Source organism: Daucus carota, chromosome 5 (assembly GCF_001625215.2).
Source record: "Daucus carota subsp. sativus chromosome 5, DH1 v3.0, whole genome shotgun sequence".
NCBI lineage: Eukaryota > Viridiplantae > Streptophyta > Magnoliopsida > Apiales > Apiaceae > Daucus > Daucus carota.
This window is the reverse complement of record NC_030385.2, coordinates 35876057-35894903: the sequence shown is the minus strand read 5'-3', so window position 1 is coordinate 35894903 and position 18847 is coordinate 35876057. Positions and strand designations below refer to the sequence as shown.

The window sequence follows — 18847 nt, the reverse complement described above, 5'->3', positions numbered from 1 at the left end:
AGGATTTAAGAACAATATTTCAAAATATCATAAATTTTGATAAAATTTCAATTATCTTAAAATACACGGGTTAGATTCTCAGATTCTGCTATATTTCATTATTAAAGAATTAGTTTATTGTTTATTTGTTTAAAATCCTAATTAAATACACCTCCGTTAATTTTAGTACCGTAATTTCAAACTTTCGGTACTGTATATGCTTATCATCGGAACACACGGGTAACCCATCTCCATTCAAGAAACACAAGGTTTACAATATGACACCAAACTATATGTCTGGAGTCACCAGCTTTACATTATGATCATAGATATGATAACAACAAGAAGCACTAAACTATCATAATAACTTGTGTGATCAACGGATGAGATTTTAAGAATCCATTATAACATAGATTCGGGAAAAGGGGTGACTATCTTCTTGTATATATTGCACAATTTAAAAACATTGTAAAAGAAAGAAAAAAAAGATGTGATGGAACATGTTCACAAGTTACAATTATTTTCCAAAAATGGAGTAATTGCCTAAGACAATGTCGGACAAAGATCTCAATTCTCAGCGCTTGCAGGATCAAAATGCTGCCCATCCAGCCCCAGTGCTTTTAGTTGATGATCCAGTTGTGGACGGCAGATTTCTCTGCAGAAACCATCAATTTCCAACTTTAGGCAAGAGGGTGGGTAACATATGTACATATCCTTATATATAAGCCGACACTTAATAACAAAACAATAAAGTTCTTCGAACTATTAGCAAACATATAAACATTTGATTATTGTAAAACCAAAGAACTAAAGATATGTGGAATATAAAATGCACACATGCTGCTACCTATGTGCGAGATACAATCATACAACCAACACGAATAAGATGCAGGTATAAAACGGCAGAACGCAACGTTTGCAAAACCAAAAGCTACATCCATAATAAGCCAAAATTTGATAACAGCAGTAATGTAAAACTAATATTCAGAAATGTCTATAAAGTGACGTGACTTGTACTTGAGTCTTGCAGGCAAGTTTCATAAACCTAGTAGATAATAATTAAGAAAGATAAAACAGAAAAGGGTACCTCAAGTTGAGATAGATCCGCGAAGGTATCAGCAGAACGCCTACTAGCTTCTTTGGGCCCTTTAAGTGCACCATCAGGACTCGAAGAAGTCATACGAACAGCAGCAGGATCATTTGGTGGGGGTGGTAATGGAGTTCTAAGTTTTCCTGCAGCATTTGGTGGAGGAACAAGAGCAAGCAATTTTGGTTTTCCAGCTGCAGAAACTCCACCGGACAAACCTGCAGCTGAAAGCATGCCAGTTCCACTGGATGGTTTGTTCTTCACGTTTATCCTGATGGTTTCACCCTCCTATAATTCCCCCAATTATGTTACTTACGAGCAAAGTACAAGGGTACACACACATACCAGATTACATCAAATGCTCTTTTATGGTTACAAATATATATATGCTCTTCTAGCAGATGACAAATCAATGGAAGAAATTGACTCGAGTCCTATCTGGAATAAAATATTAAAGTGGTAAGCACTAGAGTTACTTTTTCCCTTAAAAGACAATTACATGCAATTGGATGTATAGTTACTGAATCTTACCGCCAAACACACTTGCCCACAAAATAGTAAACAAATTACGATAAACTAAAACTGCTCACTGCAAACTGAAGCAGCGGTAATTATTCATTGACACGTGTAGATTCACACACAATATACATAACAAAACAATGGTAAATGTTCGTAAAGTTAGACGCAAAGATACATAAGAAACGAATGGTAATTGTTTGTTGACACGTCAAGTCAGACAGACACATAACAAAAAAATAAATACACGTTACAAAATCCAAAGCTTCCTAATCTTACACCATCTAGTCACGATTAATAAACACTTTGTTGCCTATACTGTTGGAACGTACCATGCAAACGTGACTACCAAGATACATTTAAATTAAACTCTCTTTTTTCTTTCAACAAGTATATTCTTGCACATTTTACAAATAGTCCAACACCATTGACATGCCACTAAACATTCTTAATAAATCTGCTTCTACGTACATTGTACAGATTACACAAACACAGAACAGAAGTAACACGTGGCATCATAATCCAGCTACATATATATACACCAAACAGTAAAAGAACTTTTAAAAAAAAAACTCAACTTTTAATACTTCTCGATTTTATTCAATCTATATATGTACCCTAATATAACAAAAGAAGGGTCATTGTTCGTAAAGTTAGACAGAAAGATACATAAGAAAAGAATAGTAAGTGTTCATTGACAGGTCAAGTCGGACAGACACACATAACAAAAGAATAAACACGAGTTACAAAATACAAAGCTTCCCAATCTTACACCATCTAGTCACGATAAATAAACACTTTGTTGCCTATACTGTCGGAACATACCGTGCAAACGTGACCACCAAGATACATTTAAATTAAACTTTCTCTTTTTTCTGTCAACAAGTATATTCTTGCACATTTTGCAGATAGTCCAACACCATTGACATGCCAATAAACATTCCTAATGAATCTGCTTCTATGTACATTGTACAAATCACACAAACACAGAACATAAGTAATACGTGGCATCATAATCCAGCTACATATATATACACCAAACAGTAAAAGAACTTGAAAAAAAATCAACTTCTTACACTTTCCAATTTCATTTAATCCATAACATATATTTAGTATATCACCGAGCCAATATATATATCTCTAGTCTCTAATTCAATCTATATATGTACCCTAACGTAACAACCCCCAACACACACATAACTAACATGTAACATCTTACTCCAGCTATTACATCCTCCAAACAACAAACTCAACTTCACAATTTACAACTCTCACTGAAAACACAAAATTCAGATAATTTCAGCACAGAATTTCACATCAGTATATCAATGCACCATACAAGCACAATAATACCTTCAATCTCTGATTAACCGCTGGGTGAATATCGATATGATTATCGCTGCTACTCTCTCCAACCTCCTTCTCCCCCTCTCTCTTGACATACTTATCGTGATCCGATAACGCCACATTAAAATCAAACGCCTCATTTCGCTCCGCAAACCCTAACCCGATAAACGCGTGCTTCCCAGTCCCATCCTCAATCTTCAACACGAAGTACCTGGACGAATCAAGCACCGATTCGACAGCATTCTCTCGCTGACCTGGCGCGATAAAACAGGCGGCGAAAAGATCGGAGGAATTAGGATCCTCGAGTCGGATCTCGCAGCGGTCTTTGCAGGAGACAACGCGGAGGCGCCCGGACCAGATCTTGTCGGACTGGAGCCACTCGCCGCACTTGTAACCGCCGGAGGTGGAGCGAGGGGGGATTTTGAAGACGGAGACTTCGCGGACTACGAGGAGAGTGTGCTCGAATGAGTCGTCGTCTTCTTCGAACGACATCGGTTTGGTAAAGATTGAGACTTTGGTGGGAGAGATGCGTAAAGATGTAAAATTTAAGATGAGAGAGAGAGGTGAAGTGGTGGAGTGAGATTTAAGAGAGAGAGGGAGAGAGATGGAGTTTTCTAGAGAGAGAAGAGACGTGGTTTGAAAGCGTGTTTCGTTAGATGTCAAAACTGTGCAACTACTCACAAGTCAGAAATGACCGGAGTTAAAGTTACCTTTTTTACTGTTTTACTGTAGTACTCCGGTTCCGCCGGTGTTCCATTTGTGCCAAGTCCGTGTGCTTGTGAGCGATAAATCCAAACGCGATATTAAAAATTCAAAATGATCGGTATTAAATGTTCATGTGTATTTTTCATGTTCCATGTACTATGTGACCGTTTGGGTGAATTTAAAATAGTGTTTCTTGCTTAACCTTAAAGTAAAGAAGTGAAATATTAGTTAGAAGCAAGTTAAAACTTATAAGTGATTAAAGTGTTTGGGAAAGAAGCAGAAGTCATGAAACAAAAGCTAGTATTCTGTATTCTCAGCTTTTTATAAGTGCTTCTTGACTTATTACACGGTACGAAATAAGTTCTTTTAGTTTATAAATCCAGAAGTCGGCTTTTAAGCCGTAGCCAAACACCGCCTATCTAATCTTGCCCCGCTTCATATCATATCATGGATAATTTGTTATAATATTTAACCTCTTTTAATTAGTTTTAAAGATGATCTTCTCAACGATAAACGAGTAATTGGACATTTTGAGACCATTTTTATTTTTATTTTCACACATATGATCCTGATAAAAAAATAGTCATCTTATTTTAAGATGTTGCCGGAAAGGTAAAAACTATATTATCATATGCATTTGCACGAAATTGAGAAAAAACAAGTGTAACAATGTTATTATAAATATATTAAAAAGAGTATTCAAATGATTTAGGGCACGCTAATTCTAACAACATATTTTATAATTGCGTCATATTATTAAAATAATATTATATTTAAATTATTTTCGAAGGAAGGGAAAAAATGAAAGTATTTATCGATAAAAACGATTTAAAATATAATCATTTTAGATAATTTTATTTGATTTCTAGTCAAATAAATTTTTTATGGAATTTTGTTGGGATTATAATTATTTAAGTGTTAGAATATTATGTTGATGGATTTCTTTCTTATTTTTTAGTTTTTTGTTAGGTTCTTTTTTATTTTCTTGATTTCATGTATTGTGGCCGTTTTGCATATGAGTTTAACTATATTCAGTATTAGGGTAATTGACAAAAATAAAATATATAATACTATTTTTCAGATAATATAAGATAATTGACAATTTAGATTGTAATTAAAAAAGACGGATATAAGTTTAATCATGTTAATTTCCGGGGACATGTCACTTGCTTAGATAATAAATTTCTTTCTATATAAATTTTATTTTGCAGGAGATGGTATTTTCTTTTTTTTTTTTAAAAATAAAAAGTCAAGAACGTGTTTGTCCGTCAGAATAAGCCGGATGCTCTTGACCGAAAGTCGAAACCATCACAATTGAATAGATGGATCAATTCTTTAAAAAGGCCCATCAGAACGAACAAAAAGGCCCATATAAAAAACAGGTATAAACCCTAAACCACTCAGCTAGTTCTAAAACCCTAGAAATTTCCATTCAAACTGCTCTAGAGTGCTGCTGTACTGTCTTCTGGTAACGCATCTTCTCCTCAATTATTTTCCATCAAACCACAATTTATTACCTACTCGTATGCAAAAGATTGCTATATGTGCAAAAATCTGATCTCGAATTGTTTGTTTGTGCAGGTAAAAAATGTATCTTCAGTTCTATATCAATGACAATGGTGACAAAGTTTACACTACCAGGGTTTGGTTCTTGCTCACCTTAATTACCGCAAATCTTGTTTTATTCAGTTAAATTGCTAATTGGGTTGTTATTTTTTTTGGGTTTATAATTAAATTTGATTCTTGCATATTTAAGTACTAATCTTATTTTGTGGCAAATTTCATGCTTTATTTTGTGTTGTTACATGTGCTGGGTATTTAAAGATTTTTGTATTCTATAGTTATTTTACATGGAGATATCATATGGTGAAAGTGTTTAATTATAGCTGCCCCTGCCCTGTGAGTTAGTTTAAATTCCGCTTGATTATGTTCTATCGTCCTGTGAGGCTGTGATGTTGCTTTTGGAGGATTTCATTTTTTTTGTTGCTTTATAAATTACGTGTTTTTGGGTTGGGGTTCGGTGTTGCAGGCTGAAAATTATGTTTGTCTGTGCGGTTAAATGCAATTTGGAAGATTATCTTGATTTGTCATATGAGCTGCTCGAGGATTATTTCGTACAAAGTTTGTATTGGTGCATAAATGCTTAATATTATGACAATGAAAGTTTAATTTTACTGTTTAATTATGTTCTACTCCCTCTGACTTTTTTGCTAATTTTTAATGACACAGAAAGAAAATCCACTTGGGTTGCCCACAGAATCTGCTCATCCAGGTAATGTCATGAAAATTTGAAGTATATTTGGTGTATTCAATGTACTGGAGTGTTGTTTGGGGGAGGGGGTATGAGGAAATTAATACTGTCCCATCTTAGAATAGAGATAAGTATTTGGTCGGATGAAATCCACCAATTAGCAACTCAACCAAACTAGACTGTGACTGCTCGGCTAGTAAGTCATCGAGCACTGAGACACTGAGACAACCATTACAATAGTTGAGAATTTAGGCGATATCCTTAGTTAACAGGACAAGGTGCCATGGAAAATGGGTCTAGCAAATGGGGCTTCTATACTAGTTTATTATATCATCACGTTAAAAGTTATTTTTAAGTACTTTTTTTAAAGTATGGTATATATGCAAGTGGTATAATAATTTTCCTAACTGCAAAAGAAATATTATCGATTTTGAAATAGAACTGTAAATTTCCAGTGCTATAATATCTATTATCTACTTGCTCAAACCTGTCACAGAAATTAATTTATTGAAGTACAAAAAATTTGCGATACCGGAAGTTAACTCAGTTAACCAATTTATCCTTAATAGGGTCTGTAAGATTCTTGGCCAACTCCTAGCATTTTTCCTGTAGTTTGTATACATAGAAATGACTTGCAGTTAGGGTTTAAAAGAAGATTGTAATTGTTAACATTGTTTGACGGCAACAGAGCTTGCACTACCGTTACAGGGATATAGCAACCCGTACCACTTCCTCATCGGCATACAGTGATATTAACATATGGACACTGTTCTGTTTAAACATTGTAAGAGTAGGATGCTTCTTAGAGGCTGAATAACTGAACAGTTCTGAATTTTTAAATACTGAGAACCTTATCAATATACAAATGTAGGCTGTTGTATTGACCACTGCATGTGTTTTTGCAGCTCGCTTTTCCCCAGATGACAAATACTCAAGACAGAGAATTCTTTTGAAGAAGAGATTTGGATTGTTGCCTACCCAGAAGCCTGCACCAAAATACTAAAAATATCACTTGCTTTGCATTGGCATTAACGTGTAACAATGTATCTGTAGCCATCCTGCTTATGCTTCAGTTGTAGAACTACTGACGGTATCTAAATGAATTTGGGCCACTGGCCAAATGTTGAGCTTCAGTGAAGCTAGTTTTATAAAAGTTGGAAGGCTTGCTTGCTAGTTCATCTTTTTCATTTTAAATAATACTCCTGTCCATTTTATACAGGCATTCAACTATTTAAACACGGTCCCAAAGAGTTTCTCTTGACTTCTGCATTGTCCTAATGAATAATGGAACATTTTTTTTTCTCATGCAAAAAATCAAAAGACCAGCATTTCAAGTTATTATATACGTGTGTACAAGCATTTATATATGCATATACAAGACATACATCATCATTTTATAATGATGAAATAAACATAATCCAGACTTCACAAGTTTGTTTAGAAACAAAAACTTAGTAATTAAAGCCTGCAAGTAGCAATCTCTGGTGTAATTCTTCCAGCAGGTTAGGATACATCCTCCTTAGCATGTAATCCAGATATCGTTCCTTTCTGTATGGACTTGAAGCTGGTGCTTTATCTGGACAATGTTCCACCAGGTTGCGGAAGAACCTGATTAACCCATAGACTTTACGTTGTCTATGACGTGTCATCCTGCCTGTAAACTTCAGCAAATGGCTATCTTTCTTAATTCTCTTCACCCAGTTAGTCCTGAATATGTGCATAGAACTCAGATTATCAACTACTAAATCTATAACCATTTTCTCAGACTTAAAAGGATTGCACCACTTGTCGAGAGCAAAATAAAATCCTAGTCGCTTCTTATACCCCCAAAGGCATGGATGGGAGGACAGCACAGCGTAATCCAGGTTAGTATTCGAAAATAACTTCTTAAAAGATCTCCACTCAGCAGGCAGTGGTGGCTTCTTGTCATCGTCCAGAACCAGAATAACAGCAAAAATCAGATACTTTAGCGCTCCAAGGTCATCACTCTTCACGTCCACCCTGTTTTTCTCTAAGGTTACCTCGGTGCTGCTAGCAAAGTCCTGCCCAGCCTGCTCTAATATCTTTCTGTTTCTTATAACATGCTCAGTTGCTAAATCCCGGACATAATTAGAATAAGGATGACAAACATTATCCCCTAATATAAGGTTTTCAGGATGCCCAAGATAGTTGTGGTTCTTTCCGTCTTTTTTGAGGTTTAGGATAGCTCTAACCATGCCCTGTATAATGCATCTTGCTTCGTCTGTGGGGTACAATTCTGTACTCCCATATAGACTAACGAGCCTTGGCCCAGACTCATGCAGATAGTCCGCCAAACTTCTTTTAGCAGGAACCTGTGTTTTTTCTTAGAGTGTTAGATTATGATGAGGTGATTATGTGTGCGCGTGGGGGTACTGTAAAGAGTAGACTCTGTACTCCCGAAACTTCAAAGGATTTATGAAAGCAACAACAACAGAACACTTAGGAATAATAAAGTTCCCGAGGGAAGTTCAAAAGTAGGTCTTACCGTAGATTGTCCAGGGGATCCATCAAACTCAACGTTCACATCTTTGGTTGGCAGAGTCGTAGGAGGCTTACGTGATATCTGTGGGGAGTCATTCCCCTTTTGCAAAGTTTTGCATAATGAACAACTTTCAGCCTCAGCAATTTTCAGTTTTTGGTCACTGACCAGTTTGATTTTCCGCTTTTGTTTACGTTTGGAGGTGGATTGTTGTAAATGTTCCGACGATTTATCTGCCACTAGATTAGTTAGTGAACCTCAAAACACACATCTTATAATCTATAGGCTTTATTTTAATTTAATTACCTTTGGTACTTGAGTTAGGAAGCACAGCAGAAACATCTGCCTGCTGTTCAGAATACTGACAGGCTTCAGTAATTGTAGAGGATCCTGGTTTGCGGCTATGGTGCCATGCCTGTAATCATTGACATGTTCTGGATCAGGGATCCATACCATACAGTTGAAATGCTTGGAACATACTTCTCATTTTGTATTAAAAACATGAGTATACATATAGAAAGACCCTACAATGTAAGTACATTAAATCCATCTGTGAAGCCTCATGAAGGTTTAAATGTACAAAACAACACCTTAAGGAGTAGATCAAGCAATTAACTAAAAAAAAATACCAAATAAAAGAAGAAAAAATTACTTTTAAGTTTTTTACTTGAGCAACACGAGAAGCTATGTGACTCAAAATTAATTTATGTGTATTCATAACATATTAGCAAGGAGCACACTTTAATTGAAGTTTAAAGTAAGTACCTCAAGGTGATAGCCCTCAGCATAATGTTGTGGCGCCAAGTAATCCTTGTAAGCTTGTGGAGACAAAGGTAACTGCAAAACTCCCGGTATAATATCTTTCGTGATCAAACCTTTGATGTATTCTGGAATCACATTAGGAGTTGAACTCTTCTCCACAACATTATATCCACTCCTTGTCTGATTTAATGTCGAGGTTGAAGCACAAGCTAGAATAGGCTTCGTGAACACTGAAGGAGATTTTAGGGAACCCGAGAATGCACCAACAGGGAAAGAAGCTGACGAGGAAAACGATGAACCTAACTTAGGGGATGGCGGATTTGGCAACAGAAGATAGGAAGAGGAACTTATTGATTTTGGGCCAACATTAGTATTTGTTGCAGTGGGTATATTTGCTGTTTTTTCCTGATTAACTCCCGAAAAAACGTTGACATTAATTCTTGGCAGGATCTGTTTTGGTTGATTGTAAGCAGAGGGAATGTTTGGTTTTTGTGGAAACTTGAAAGAATTGGGATAATCTTGAGACTTAATTCTTGAAGCAGTTTGTGCATTAGGTAGAAATAAAATGTTTCTTGAAAATGTACCATAAGTATCAGTAATTACATGATACTTATTAGACTGAGAAGAACTTCTATCATGGTAAATCTCAGAGTTTGCCTCTCTAGTGTTCTGTTCATCATCGCAACAAAGCACAGAGCGCCAAAAGGACAACATTTTCACTGCTGTGTGCCAAATATGATCGAGATTTTAGAAAGATAGTGACTGATAAGCGCATATGTCTGAGATTAAATACTTATATTCAACGGGGATAAATATTTAACAGATAGATAGAAAACTTACAGGTGAAGAATAGAGATGGATCGGAAATTCCAGGTATGATCGAGGCCGAGTACAGAAATTTAAATACTAACACATACACGTGTGTTTCTGCATAAGCTCAAGAGGTAGCAACTTGGTTTCGTAATTAATCGAATGTTGTATACTTCACTCTAAGCAACTTGTTTCGTGATCATATGAATGTTGTTAATGGATCAGTGATCGCATGGAAAAGGGAAAGAGAACTAAAGTAAGAAAGAGGACTTGGTGGAGACCGGAGAGTATTCATATATGTGAATTATTGATATGGAAAAAGGGAGGGAAGTACTATAAAGAAAGAAGACTTCACTTTAACAAGGACCTCCTGTTAAGTCTCCTGGGATGCTCATTTTCTCTGTAAGAGAGTTTGGGATTACTCTGCTTCCCTGTAATTTCCCAAATCTTTCATCATGTTGTTGTTTAAAGTTTTGTTGAGGTGGAGAGTTTTTACTGGTCATGATTTTTGTGCATGTACAGGGGCCATGATTATTAATGAGTTTTAGCCAATAGAAGTTATCCACCTATTCAAAAAGTGATTGTCACACATTAGAAAATCCGATTTTAAAATAAAGAAAATTGCGCAAAAATTTTCACTATTTTGGTAAGCATTACGATATATACAGATTCACCAGGAAACTAATAATTAAAAATGGTGAAGACAAAATAATTTCTGAAGATATATACATACCACTAGATCCGTCTATAATTACAGTGTCATAATCAAAAATAAACTACAACACAAACGGTTACCAAGATTTTTTCGATACTTTAGTCTTCATCATCACTGAGAACAATAACGTTATTCTGATAAGGTGACGGAGACTGTTCTGCTACCTGTTTGTTCCGAAATATTTGGCTCAATGGAGTTTGTGCCGAACTTGTTAGTCCTATGACAGCATGGGGATTATCCACTGAGGTAGAAAGGAACGGTTCTTTACCTTTGGAAGAAATTTTAGGATCCACTGTTTTTGAGGCATGCACTGCACCGGAGTTGTTTAATGAAATAGTAGATGGTAATGTTTGCTGGAGAGGAGACGTGACATTCATTGCACTTTTAGAAGTTATTGTACCTGAAGTTATATTTCCTCCTCCTTTCAGCTTATCTGAGGCTGGTCCTGCAGATGAATTGTGTTCTTTTGGTTCTGTGTGCTTGGCTTTTACAAAGTTGTCAAGTACTGATGCTCTTGGTGAGCCATCATATGGAACACCGGAATCAATATGCATTTTCAGATTTTCTGAAGCCCATTTATAAACTGCACCTGCTCTTCCTTCCAAAGCATCACCAAGAAGGATCAAGTCATGAATCTTATACCGACAATAAAAAACTCGATCACTCCAAGAACAAGAACAAAGCTGCTTTGCATGTTGCAAACAAGTATACTTTCCTGGCGAGCATGGACAACTTGCAGCAGAGAGGTGTAAATCATACAGACATATGATGCACTCCCTTTTAATGGTGGAGTCAAAATCCTTCTCCATCTCTTGGAACGGCGAGGAATTGCAAAAATACTCCCTTCTCCTGCATTCCTGCCTAAGACGTGACTAAGAGAAGAAAAAACATGTCAAGCTTTTCGAATTTTGATAAATGTCTTTATAGAAAAAGATTAATGATCAGTAGATTTGTAAACTTTAAGAACAACCTGACTACAGAAACCGAATGCATAAATAGCAAAGATATACGAAAAAAGTAAACAAAACTATGTAGACTAGGCAGGCTGCTTCAGGGACAGTTTAGTGAGTAATATGAGACGCAACTTGCCACAAAAAAATTGCGGGCTCTTAGTTATAGTGGGACATCTTTTGGGGGAATCTGAATGTCGTGAAATTTAAGTCGATTGCAGAGAAACAGACTAAGCTAATGGCCGAAATAGATTTGCTAATAACAGTTGGTAGCGGAAGAAAAAGGTAAGAGTGTTGGCTCAATTTCTGTCGAAATATAGCATGCCCAACACTTTCCATGCTATTATTTAAGGGGAAAAAAAAAAAGGAACTCCAATTTTTTAGGGAAAAAATTAATAAAAAAAACCCATCATCACAATGAAAAATATGATTCAATATCTATCAGTGTAACAGAGCTACACATGTACAATTGCTTGAGGAATATCTAAGCAGATGTCAGACTCTAAAATTACTCAATAATTATTACTCCCTCCATCTGTTTTTAGTTGTCCCGTTTTGACTTTCAATGTTCAAATTGACCAAAGTTTGACTGAACCTTATATATATTATATAATCGAAAAAATTTAAAAATTTACATCATTATAAATAAAAAAAATTATATCATTATAAGGTACATACAATCTATTTTAAAATACAATTTTCAGTTTTTTAAAATAATAAAAGAAATGTCCTTAATCTATGGTAAAAAAATGGTCAATTTCAATTTGAACATGAAAGTCAAAAGTGGACACTCAAAAAGGGACGGAGGGAGTAGTTGATATGGTTTTTACTACTTGGAAAAGCACAACAAGGTACTTCACTATTTGTTAGTATTTATTATTTGTCCTGAAAATTCTAAAGCTGGTCCAGTTTTCATAGTTGATGCCTGCTGGTGATTCACATGTTTAGAACTTAAAAAATAGAACTACTAAAATATATAATATATATCACCATAGATTTTCTGTATCAACAATGTGAAAAGCGCATAAGTATAGAGTTGATACTGGATTCTACCTTGAATGCTTTTGTAAGTATTCCATCCTTCCCACAGACCCTAGTCCATCGCAAAATATGTGCCGAGTTCTTTTTATTTTTCATAGTAAGCTTCCACAGAGCCTTCACGGCTTTAATGGCAGAACACAGCAACAATTTATCATGGGAAACTGATGTCTTCCTACTCCTTTCACTGTACAATTCCACAATATTTTGCCCATAAGGTAACCAGTCAAAGGGAGCAAAGTTCACTGCCTCGGAACAATTAAAGCCACTATCGATTCCTGAATAGTATGCCCCCGGAAAGATGAGCAAAAATTCCCTTGGTAGCTGCACGCAGCGATAGACAGGTATACCCTCAGACTCCAATTCAGAGAGGGACAGCTGAATGGCCTGCATGAAGGTTCTAAAGATTCATTACTTATCTCGATATATGGCAATAGAGAACCTCACTAGTGAATTTCACAGATTCAACCATCTAAGTTCGATAATATTATTAATGGGACATACCCATTACCATTTAACTATACAAGTTAATATGACCATGTGCAATTTGTTAGTGCTTCATGATTAACCATACATGGTATCTCCTGAAAGAAATCTATTGCGTTCAATTCTATTAATATTAGTGTGCATAGAATGATAGAAGGAACAAAATCATTGTAGGATATATAACTGGCATATGCCGATTACATTTGTTTTCCCCTACTTGCTGCATTAATAACCAAGTATTGATGCATAAAAATTCAGTCGCCTAATTAAAATAGCTAAAGAAGTATGTCCTGGAAAACATGACCTGGTCAACATATTCAATGCGGAGAAGGAAAAGAGGTAGCAGCATATTTTGTATGTAACGAATAAAAAACTTAAACCACCAAAGCGTTAACTGGTTTTGAACGCATTGAAATGCACAAACACATGCAGCAGCTAACAGAAACAGATTACCATAGGTTTTAGCAACTGACACACCTCTTGCTTTGAAATATAGTAAAGAAGCATGCATCTCATCACTCACCAGCTTATGGTGTAATTCAGGATATTGCAATAAATGTGGATATTTCCTTTTCAGTGCTGCCTCGAACTTAAATAAATATCTCGCTGGTATTCCGTACCATATTTTTGGAGCACCAAAGTGCATGTACAATAGTGAGTATAAATGATGCTCTTCAACTTTCTGCTCTTCAAAAGTAGACAAATTAATCAAATATATACCACACCAACATTAACAACAGTTTGATGACTAATTTAAACTTTGTTTACTAATAGGTTTTATATCACAGTGGCCATCGTACTCGTTAAAATATCTAACCTAGCTACACGATCCCCACAGGGACTCATATAAACACTCAAATCATTATAGGTATCAACAGGTTAAATTTAGAAATTTTATTGATAGAAAACTTAACAGAATCATAGTCAGAAGATGATGTGTACTACATGTGGCTCATATAATAAAAATAAATCACAATTATACATGCACAGACAAATTTAAAACACATATATGCACATAGATTATATGTTTTCTTTAATCTTCTCTTAACACCTTCAACCTTAATTTGTTCTTGTAGTACTTGAGTTTTGGTGATCAACCCTGAAACCCCAATTGCCTATGTCTAAAACTAATCTATTAAACAAAACATCTTTAATTCTATTAATTTTAATCAAAAACTTAACAGAGTGATGTATCTAGTGATTTGAGTACTTTAAATGAGTCCCGGTGGACATCGGGTAGCTAGGTGAGATATTTCGACGAGAATGGTGACCACTTTGATATAAAACCCGTTTACTAATTAGGTAAATAAACAAATGTGACTGATCATGAAGGAACACATTGTAAAAAATTTGCATCTTACCCAACAATGAGATGACAAACACATTCCGAAATGTAGTCGAGGGACTAAAGTAGCAGAAGTGTTATGATTTTCAAAAGCTAGAAGGGAACCCGGCAGCTTTGCAGTATTATTCAAATTCCAGCCTGATTCGATATATTTAAGATGAATTTTTGTCTCGATGGGGTTTGATGACAAAGGGAAGCCACTACCGAATGTTCTACTATCCAAGTCAGTACAGCAAAGCACCTAACAAACAAGGCGAGCTTAAAAGGTGCATTGGTACAAAAATATTGAACTACACACAACTCAAAAATGTATACGGCTTCTAATAATCACTCAAAAATCATCATGCTGTGTTTTCTTGCATACCTCAATTTTTGCAGTTGGATTTTCAATTATCCGCCAATATTCACCTTCAATGTCCTTCACTTCAGGTGTATATTCCGCCGGTAACAAAGTCAAATCAGCATCCACATCCGGAGCTTTGTGTTTCTTGCAAAAGTAATGCTCTTTAAAATGATCCGCATATCTCTTAAAATTCTCCAGAGTTAAATTTGGACCACGATCAAATTCAAAGCCTTCATCAGAACATTCAAACTCATCAGTGCCTCCATCACATCCGCCAACAGAATATTCCATACCCTTCCTCAAAGCTGTTCTTGTTTTACTTTTCAGGTCAGAAGAAATTTTCTGAAGTCTACTCTTGGAACAACGATCCTTAAGTTCATCAACTTCTTGAATATAGGTGCTGAATTTTTCAGTTACCCATTTTTTCTTTGCTTTGAGAAGTTCTGGTGGTTTCCATGATGGGGGAGGAACAATGCGGCAGATCCCATATATCTCAGCTTTAGGACGTATCTTAGCTACATACTTAAGTGTATCTTTAAACTCCTGAGATTTAAATAAGAAATAAAGATGCATACAAGTGAGGCAGCCACAAAACCTGAACACTGATAACTGATTGATCAAATAAAAATGAGGGATATACAGATCTTGCGATTACCTCTTCAGTTGGACGAAAGACAGAAGCCTCCTTAAGTACAGGTATCCGTGCTGCTTCTGGCAGCCAACTAGCAGTGACCTATTCAATTTTCACTGAGCAATTACTGATAGAACTGAAATAAAATAATGTACATGAAATTTCCCTTAAAATGGAATATCGACTGAAAAATAATGAATGCAAGGGATATAAGAAACTTCCTGCAATACAATTTACCTTCAAGCAATCCCCACAACGTAGTACCCCTTTGGGCAGAGAAGGATTAGACTCATGGTTCTGCAACCAAATAAAGGCTGTAATAAGAACACCGTATTTTATTTACAATAAAATATTGTTCATACATGGTATATTTTGCAAAACAAATAAGCTTATTCTTTTGCCAGTTGTGCACATAAAAGGATCTATCATTCCCGTCAAACATATGGTGGAGACATCATACTCTTTGTTGATAGATATGTTTTTCTGCCAATAAAAGGCAAAGATTTAAAACAAATGGGTAAAGACTCATAACTTGTTATAGTTATTTTAAATGATTTCCAGACATTTACTTCCATCCCTGAGTAAGGGGCTAGCGGGCAGACAGGAACCGTAAGGCTAATTCATGGAGCTTTTATTTTCCTACTCAATGCATTAACAAAAAAAACAATATGGTAAAAACTAAAAGAAACAATAAATCCATGACAGAACCTAAGGCAGGAAGACAGGTAGATTAGTATGTAGTGCATGAACTCTTCATTATATAAGCATTACAAAAAACACAGAAATTATGACCAAAACTTTCAACAAAACAGAACAAAAAGTTATATATCTCTTTTATGTAATAATTGTATATGAAAGGACAGCCATTAAAACTCTAGCAGCCTAAGTCCAGTACGAAAAGCTATCTTTACTTAACATGTACTCCCTCCGCCCGCCTTAATTCTTAACATTGGGGGACGGGGATTCGGCACACATTTTAAGGCTCTCATAAAATATATTTTTTAAAAAATTTTTTCTCCTGAATAAAAGTTTAATGTTTAAATTTTTATCCAGAACAAGAAATTTAAAAAAAAAATTGTAAACCTATACTTTGTATGCACCTTAAAATGCGTGTCAAGCAGTTCAAAAAAAGTGTTACTAAGCATTTAATAAAGACACAGATGATACCCTTTCCACGGATTAACAGATTTGAGGAAACATAAACAAAAAGGGACTCACCGTCGGAATTTGTTCTGATTCAAATTCTTCAACATCATGACTAGGTTGATTGTAAAGTATCCATGGTCTAGCCCCAGGATTTTTTTTGTACTTTGGGGTTTCTATGATATCTGAGGCAGTGCCAGTTGATGTGGTTTTCTGATGGTGTTCAATCCCATCATGTTTAGGACTATAAGAGTCTTGATTATCCCTTAATCTTTTAAGCGTAAAGGATGTAAGTGATACAAATCCTGGTGGAACAGATTGCTTTTCCACAGTGTCATTTATGCTAGGATTTTCCATGGGTTCGAAGCCTGCAAGTATCATGAAAATAAATATGCATAATACCAGCTGTTAGGCTACTAGTAGTAATAAGAACAAGTATTTCGACAACTACTAGAATATTTAATTTATTAATATTGCTTACTGAAAAGAAATTAAAATATATTGTCATTCATCTGAAAGCATGGACCAATACCATGCTAGTGAACATAAAGCAAAGTAGCAAACTAATCAAGTATGTGAAACATAAAATCAGTTGCTTTCATCTTAAAAAGGCATCTTAATCTTCTAGAACCTTCCCAAGCTAGAATTGCAGTTATTCTTATACACTTAACCTCGCAGACCGTACTCTGTTCTCTGAGTGGGACAGGGTATCTTTGGTTTGGTTTTGGTACTTTAAAGAAAAAATCTGGTGGTGAATAGTTAAGTAAACAAGGACAAGCAGAGAAGCTATTGCCTATAAGTTACTGAATTATCAGACAGCAGAGACGATTTCTCTAAAGCGACGGGGATGCCATTGGCGTGCTGATCGTTTAGTACTTCAATCTTTTTGGTAAAAAAATCTTATCAAGTAGTGATATGAACAAGGTTTTTCAACAACTACTAGAACATTTGAATAATTAATAACGCTTACTGATAAGGAATATAACTTTTTGTTGTCCATTTAGTAGCATGCACCAATTCCATGCTAGTGAACATGCAGGATGTAGTAAACTAATCAAGTATGTAAACACATAAACTCAGTTGCTTTCACCTTTCAAGGGGAATCTAAAACTAATCAAGTATGTAAACACAAACTCAGTTGCTTTCACCTTTTAAGGGGAATCTTAATCTTCTAGACCCTTTCCAACCTAGGATCGCATTTAATTTTTATTCACTCTATGCTTCAGAAGAACAGTCTCTTTAAGGAAACATCTTTTTTCCTCATAAAATAAAATCTATGGACATTTTAACCTTTGGGACCGTACTCTGCTCTATGAGTAGGATAGGGTTATATTTGGCTTAGTTTTGGTACTTCAAAAAAATGGCGGTGGTGAATGATTATGTGAACAAGGAGCAATAGGTATCACATTGAACATGCCATTCATTTAGTACTTCAATCCCTTTGTCGAAAATCCATTTTATGGTGAGAGATATCCAAGATGCCATATTTAGGTTTTTATGAAGCCCTAAACAATATATACAATTTAGCATTAATAGGCAAAGCAAAGAACTAAACACACCTCTTACCTCTGGAACGCAAAAAATCAAAATTAAAACACCTCAATCAACTAATCAAGAAACATAAACTAATTCAAATTAAGGTATATGAGAAGATGGGCATGCATCAAGATTACAACTTTAAGGTATACAAGTTAAGAAATGATGAATTAGACATAAACCATATAGATTTGTGAAGAAACATACTAGTATCAGCCTGCTTTTCTTCAAGAACGGGGAAAAAAATCTTTAATTTGACAAAAAAAAAAAAAAAACTCAAACTTGCAAGCAAAATATGAAACCCATGAGTCATGTAATAAGATGTACATATTGGGGAGCTTACATACGGTATGAGCAGTGTGACGTCAGCTAATGTTCGAACTGTCTAACCACGGAGCTTGTGTTCTGTCCTGTGAGTTGTGTCCAGTCCGAACAGTCCAAACGGCCAACATACATAATTCTGGCGATCGAGGTCTTCTCTAAATTAATTAATTACTCCCTCCTTTTCAAATTATATGTTCATTTTCAAAAAATCACATAATTTAATAAAAGTGGATGTTGAAAAAAAAAAGATGTAATAAGTCATTAATTGAACTTAATATGTGGTATAGGGTTGATCTTAGAAATATAAATTTGAAATATGTGGAGAAGAGTTGATTTTGGAAATATAAATTTACATTGAAAGTTGAAGTGGACAAGTATT

The 18847-nt window shown here is 35.3% G+C and overlaps 4 protein-coding genes across 7 annotated transcripts; 1 reads left to right on the top strand and 3 right to left on the bottom strand.

Moving 5' to 3' along the window:
• Positions 1–200: 200 nt before the first annotated feature.
• On the bottom strand, positions 201–3583 carry LOC108222709 (uncharacterized protein At1g03900). Its single transcript, XM_017396594.2, has 3 exons — positions 2936–3583; positions 1067–1354; positions 201–634 (listed from the first exon to the last, which is right to left on the bottom strand). The coding sequence occupies exons 1-3, from the start codon at positions 3419–3421 to the stop codon at positions 569–571; spliced, it is 840 nt and encodes a 279-aa protein (XP_017252083.1). The 5' UTR covers positions 3422–3583; the 3' UTR covers positions 201–568.
• A 1383-nt stretch (positions 3584–4966) lies between these two features.
• Positions 4967–7058, top strand: LOC108223520 (H/ACA ribonucleoprotein complex subunit 3-like protein). The gene is made up of 4 exons (XM_017397825.2): positions 4967–5102; positions 5216–5276; positions 5864–5906; positions 6791–7058. The coding sequence occupies exons 2-4, from the start codon at positions 5223–5225 to the stop codon at positions 6886–6888; spliced, it is 195 nt and encodes a 64-aa protein (XP_017253314.1). The 5' UTR covers positions 4967–5102; positions 5216–5222; the 3' UTR covers positions 6889–7058.
• A 132-nt stretch (positions 7059–7190) lies between these two features.
• LOC108223519 (uncharacterized) lies at positions 7191–10388 on the bottom strand. Of its 2 annotated transcripts, none has more exons than XM_017397824.2 (5): positions 9988–10388; positions 9151–9866; positions 8692–8800; positions 8392–8618; positions 7191–8218 (listed from the first exon to the last, which is right to left on the bottom strand). In XM_017397824.2, the coding sequence occupies exons 2-5, from the start codon at positions 9859–9861 to the stop codon at positions 7337–7339; spliced, it is 1929 nt and encodes a 642-aa protein (XP_017253313.1). In that variant the 5' UTR covers positions 9862–9866; positions 9988–10388; the 3' UTR covers positions 7191–7336. The 2 variants fall into 2 exon arrangements, with proteins under 2 accessions (XP_017253313.1, XP_017253312.1); XM_017397823.2 differs by having other exon boundaries at positions 9151–9869; positions 9988–10324.
• A 267-nt stretch (positions 10389–10655) lies between these two features.
• On the bottom strand, positions 10656–18630 carry LOC108223833 (putative lysine-specific demethylase JMJ16). 3 transcript variants are annotated; one of them, XM_017398267.2, is made up of 9 exons: positions 18488–18630; positions 16684–16976; positions 15703–15762; positions 15490–15567; positions 14856–15377; positions 14508–14732; positions 13670–13828; positions 12676–13047; positions 10656–11544 (listed from the first exon to the last, which is right to left on the bottom strand). In XM_017398267.2, exons 2-9 carry the CDS (start codon positions 16963–16965, stop codon positions 10771–10773), a joined length of 2472 nt encoding a protein of 823 aa, XP_017253756.1. In that variant the 5' UTR covers positions 16966–16976; positions 18488–18630; the 3' UTR covers positions 10656–10770. The 3 variants fall into 3 exon arrangements, with proteins under 3 accessions (XP_017253756.1, XP_017253757.1, XP_017253754.1); XM_017398268.2 differs by having other exon boundaries at positions 18492–18621; XM_017398265.2 differs by lacking the exon at positions 18488–18630 and adding an exon at positions 18352–18479.
• Between the last annotated feature and the right edge of the window lie 217 nt (positions 18631–18847).

Coding starts and splice junctions, on each gene's coding strand:
- LOC108223520 (XM_017397825.2), top strand. CDS start 5,223: ATGTATCTTCAGTTCTATATCAATGACAATGGTGACAAAGTTTACACT. Junction 5,277..5,863: donor ACAAAGTTTACACTACCAGG/GTTTGGTTCTTG, acceptor TTAATGACACAG/AAAGAAAATCCACTTGGGTT. Junction 5,907..6,790: donor CACAGAATCTGCTCATCCAG/GTAATGTCATGA, acceptor GTGTTTTTGCAG/CTCGCTTTTCCCCAGATGAC.
- LOC108223833 (XM_017398265.2), bottom strand. CDS start 18,457: ATGACTCATGGGTTTCATATTTTGCTTGCAAGTTTGAGTTTTTTTTTT. Junction 16,977..18,351: donor AGAAAAGCAGGCTGATACTA/GTATGTTTCTTC, acceptor TGATACTTGCAG/GCTTCGAACCCATGGAAAAT. Junction 14,733..14,855: donor ATCCAACTGCAAAAATTGAG/GTATGCAAGAAA, acceptor CTTGTTTGTTAG/GTGCTTTGCTGTACTGACTT.
- LOC108222709 (XM_017396594.2), bottom strand. CDS start 3,421: ATGTCGTTCGAAGAAGACGACGACTCATTCGAGCACACTCTCCTCGTA. Junction 1,355..2,935: donor CGGTTAATCAGAGATTGAAG/GTATTATTGTGC, acceptor GGGGAATTATAG/GAGGGTGAAACCATCAGGAT. Junction 635..1,066: donor CGGATCTATCTCAACTTGAG/GTACCCTTTTCT, acceptor TGGTTTCTGCAG/AGAAATCTGCCGTCCACAAC.
- LOC108223519 (XM_017397824.2), bottom strand. CDS start 9,861: ATGTTGTCCTTTTGGCGCTCTGTGCTTTGTTGCGATGATGAACAGAAC. Junction 8,801..9,150: donor CTGAGGGCTATCACCTTGAG/GTACTTACTTTA, acceptor CAATGATTACAG/GCATGGCACCATAGCCGCAA. Junction 8,619..8,691: donor TCCTAACTCAAGTACCAAAG/GTAATTAAATTA, acceptor ATCTAGTGGCAG/ATAAATCGTCGGAACATTTA.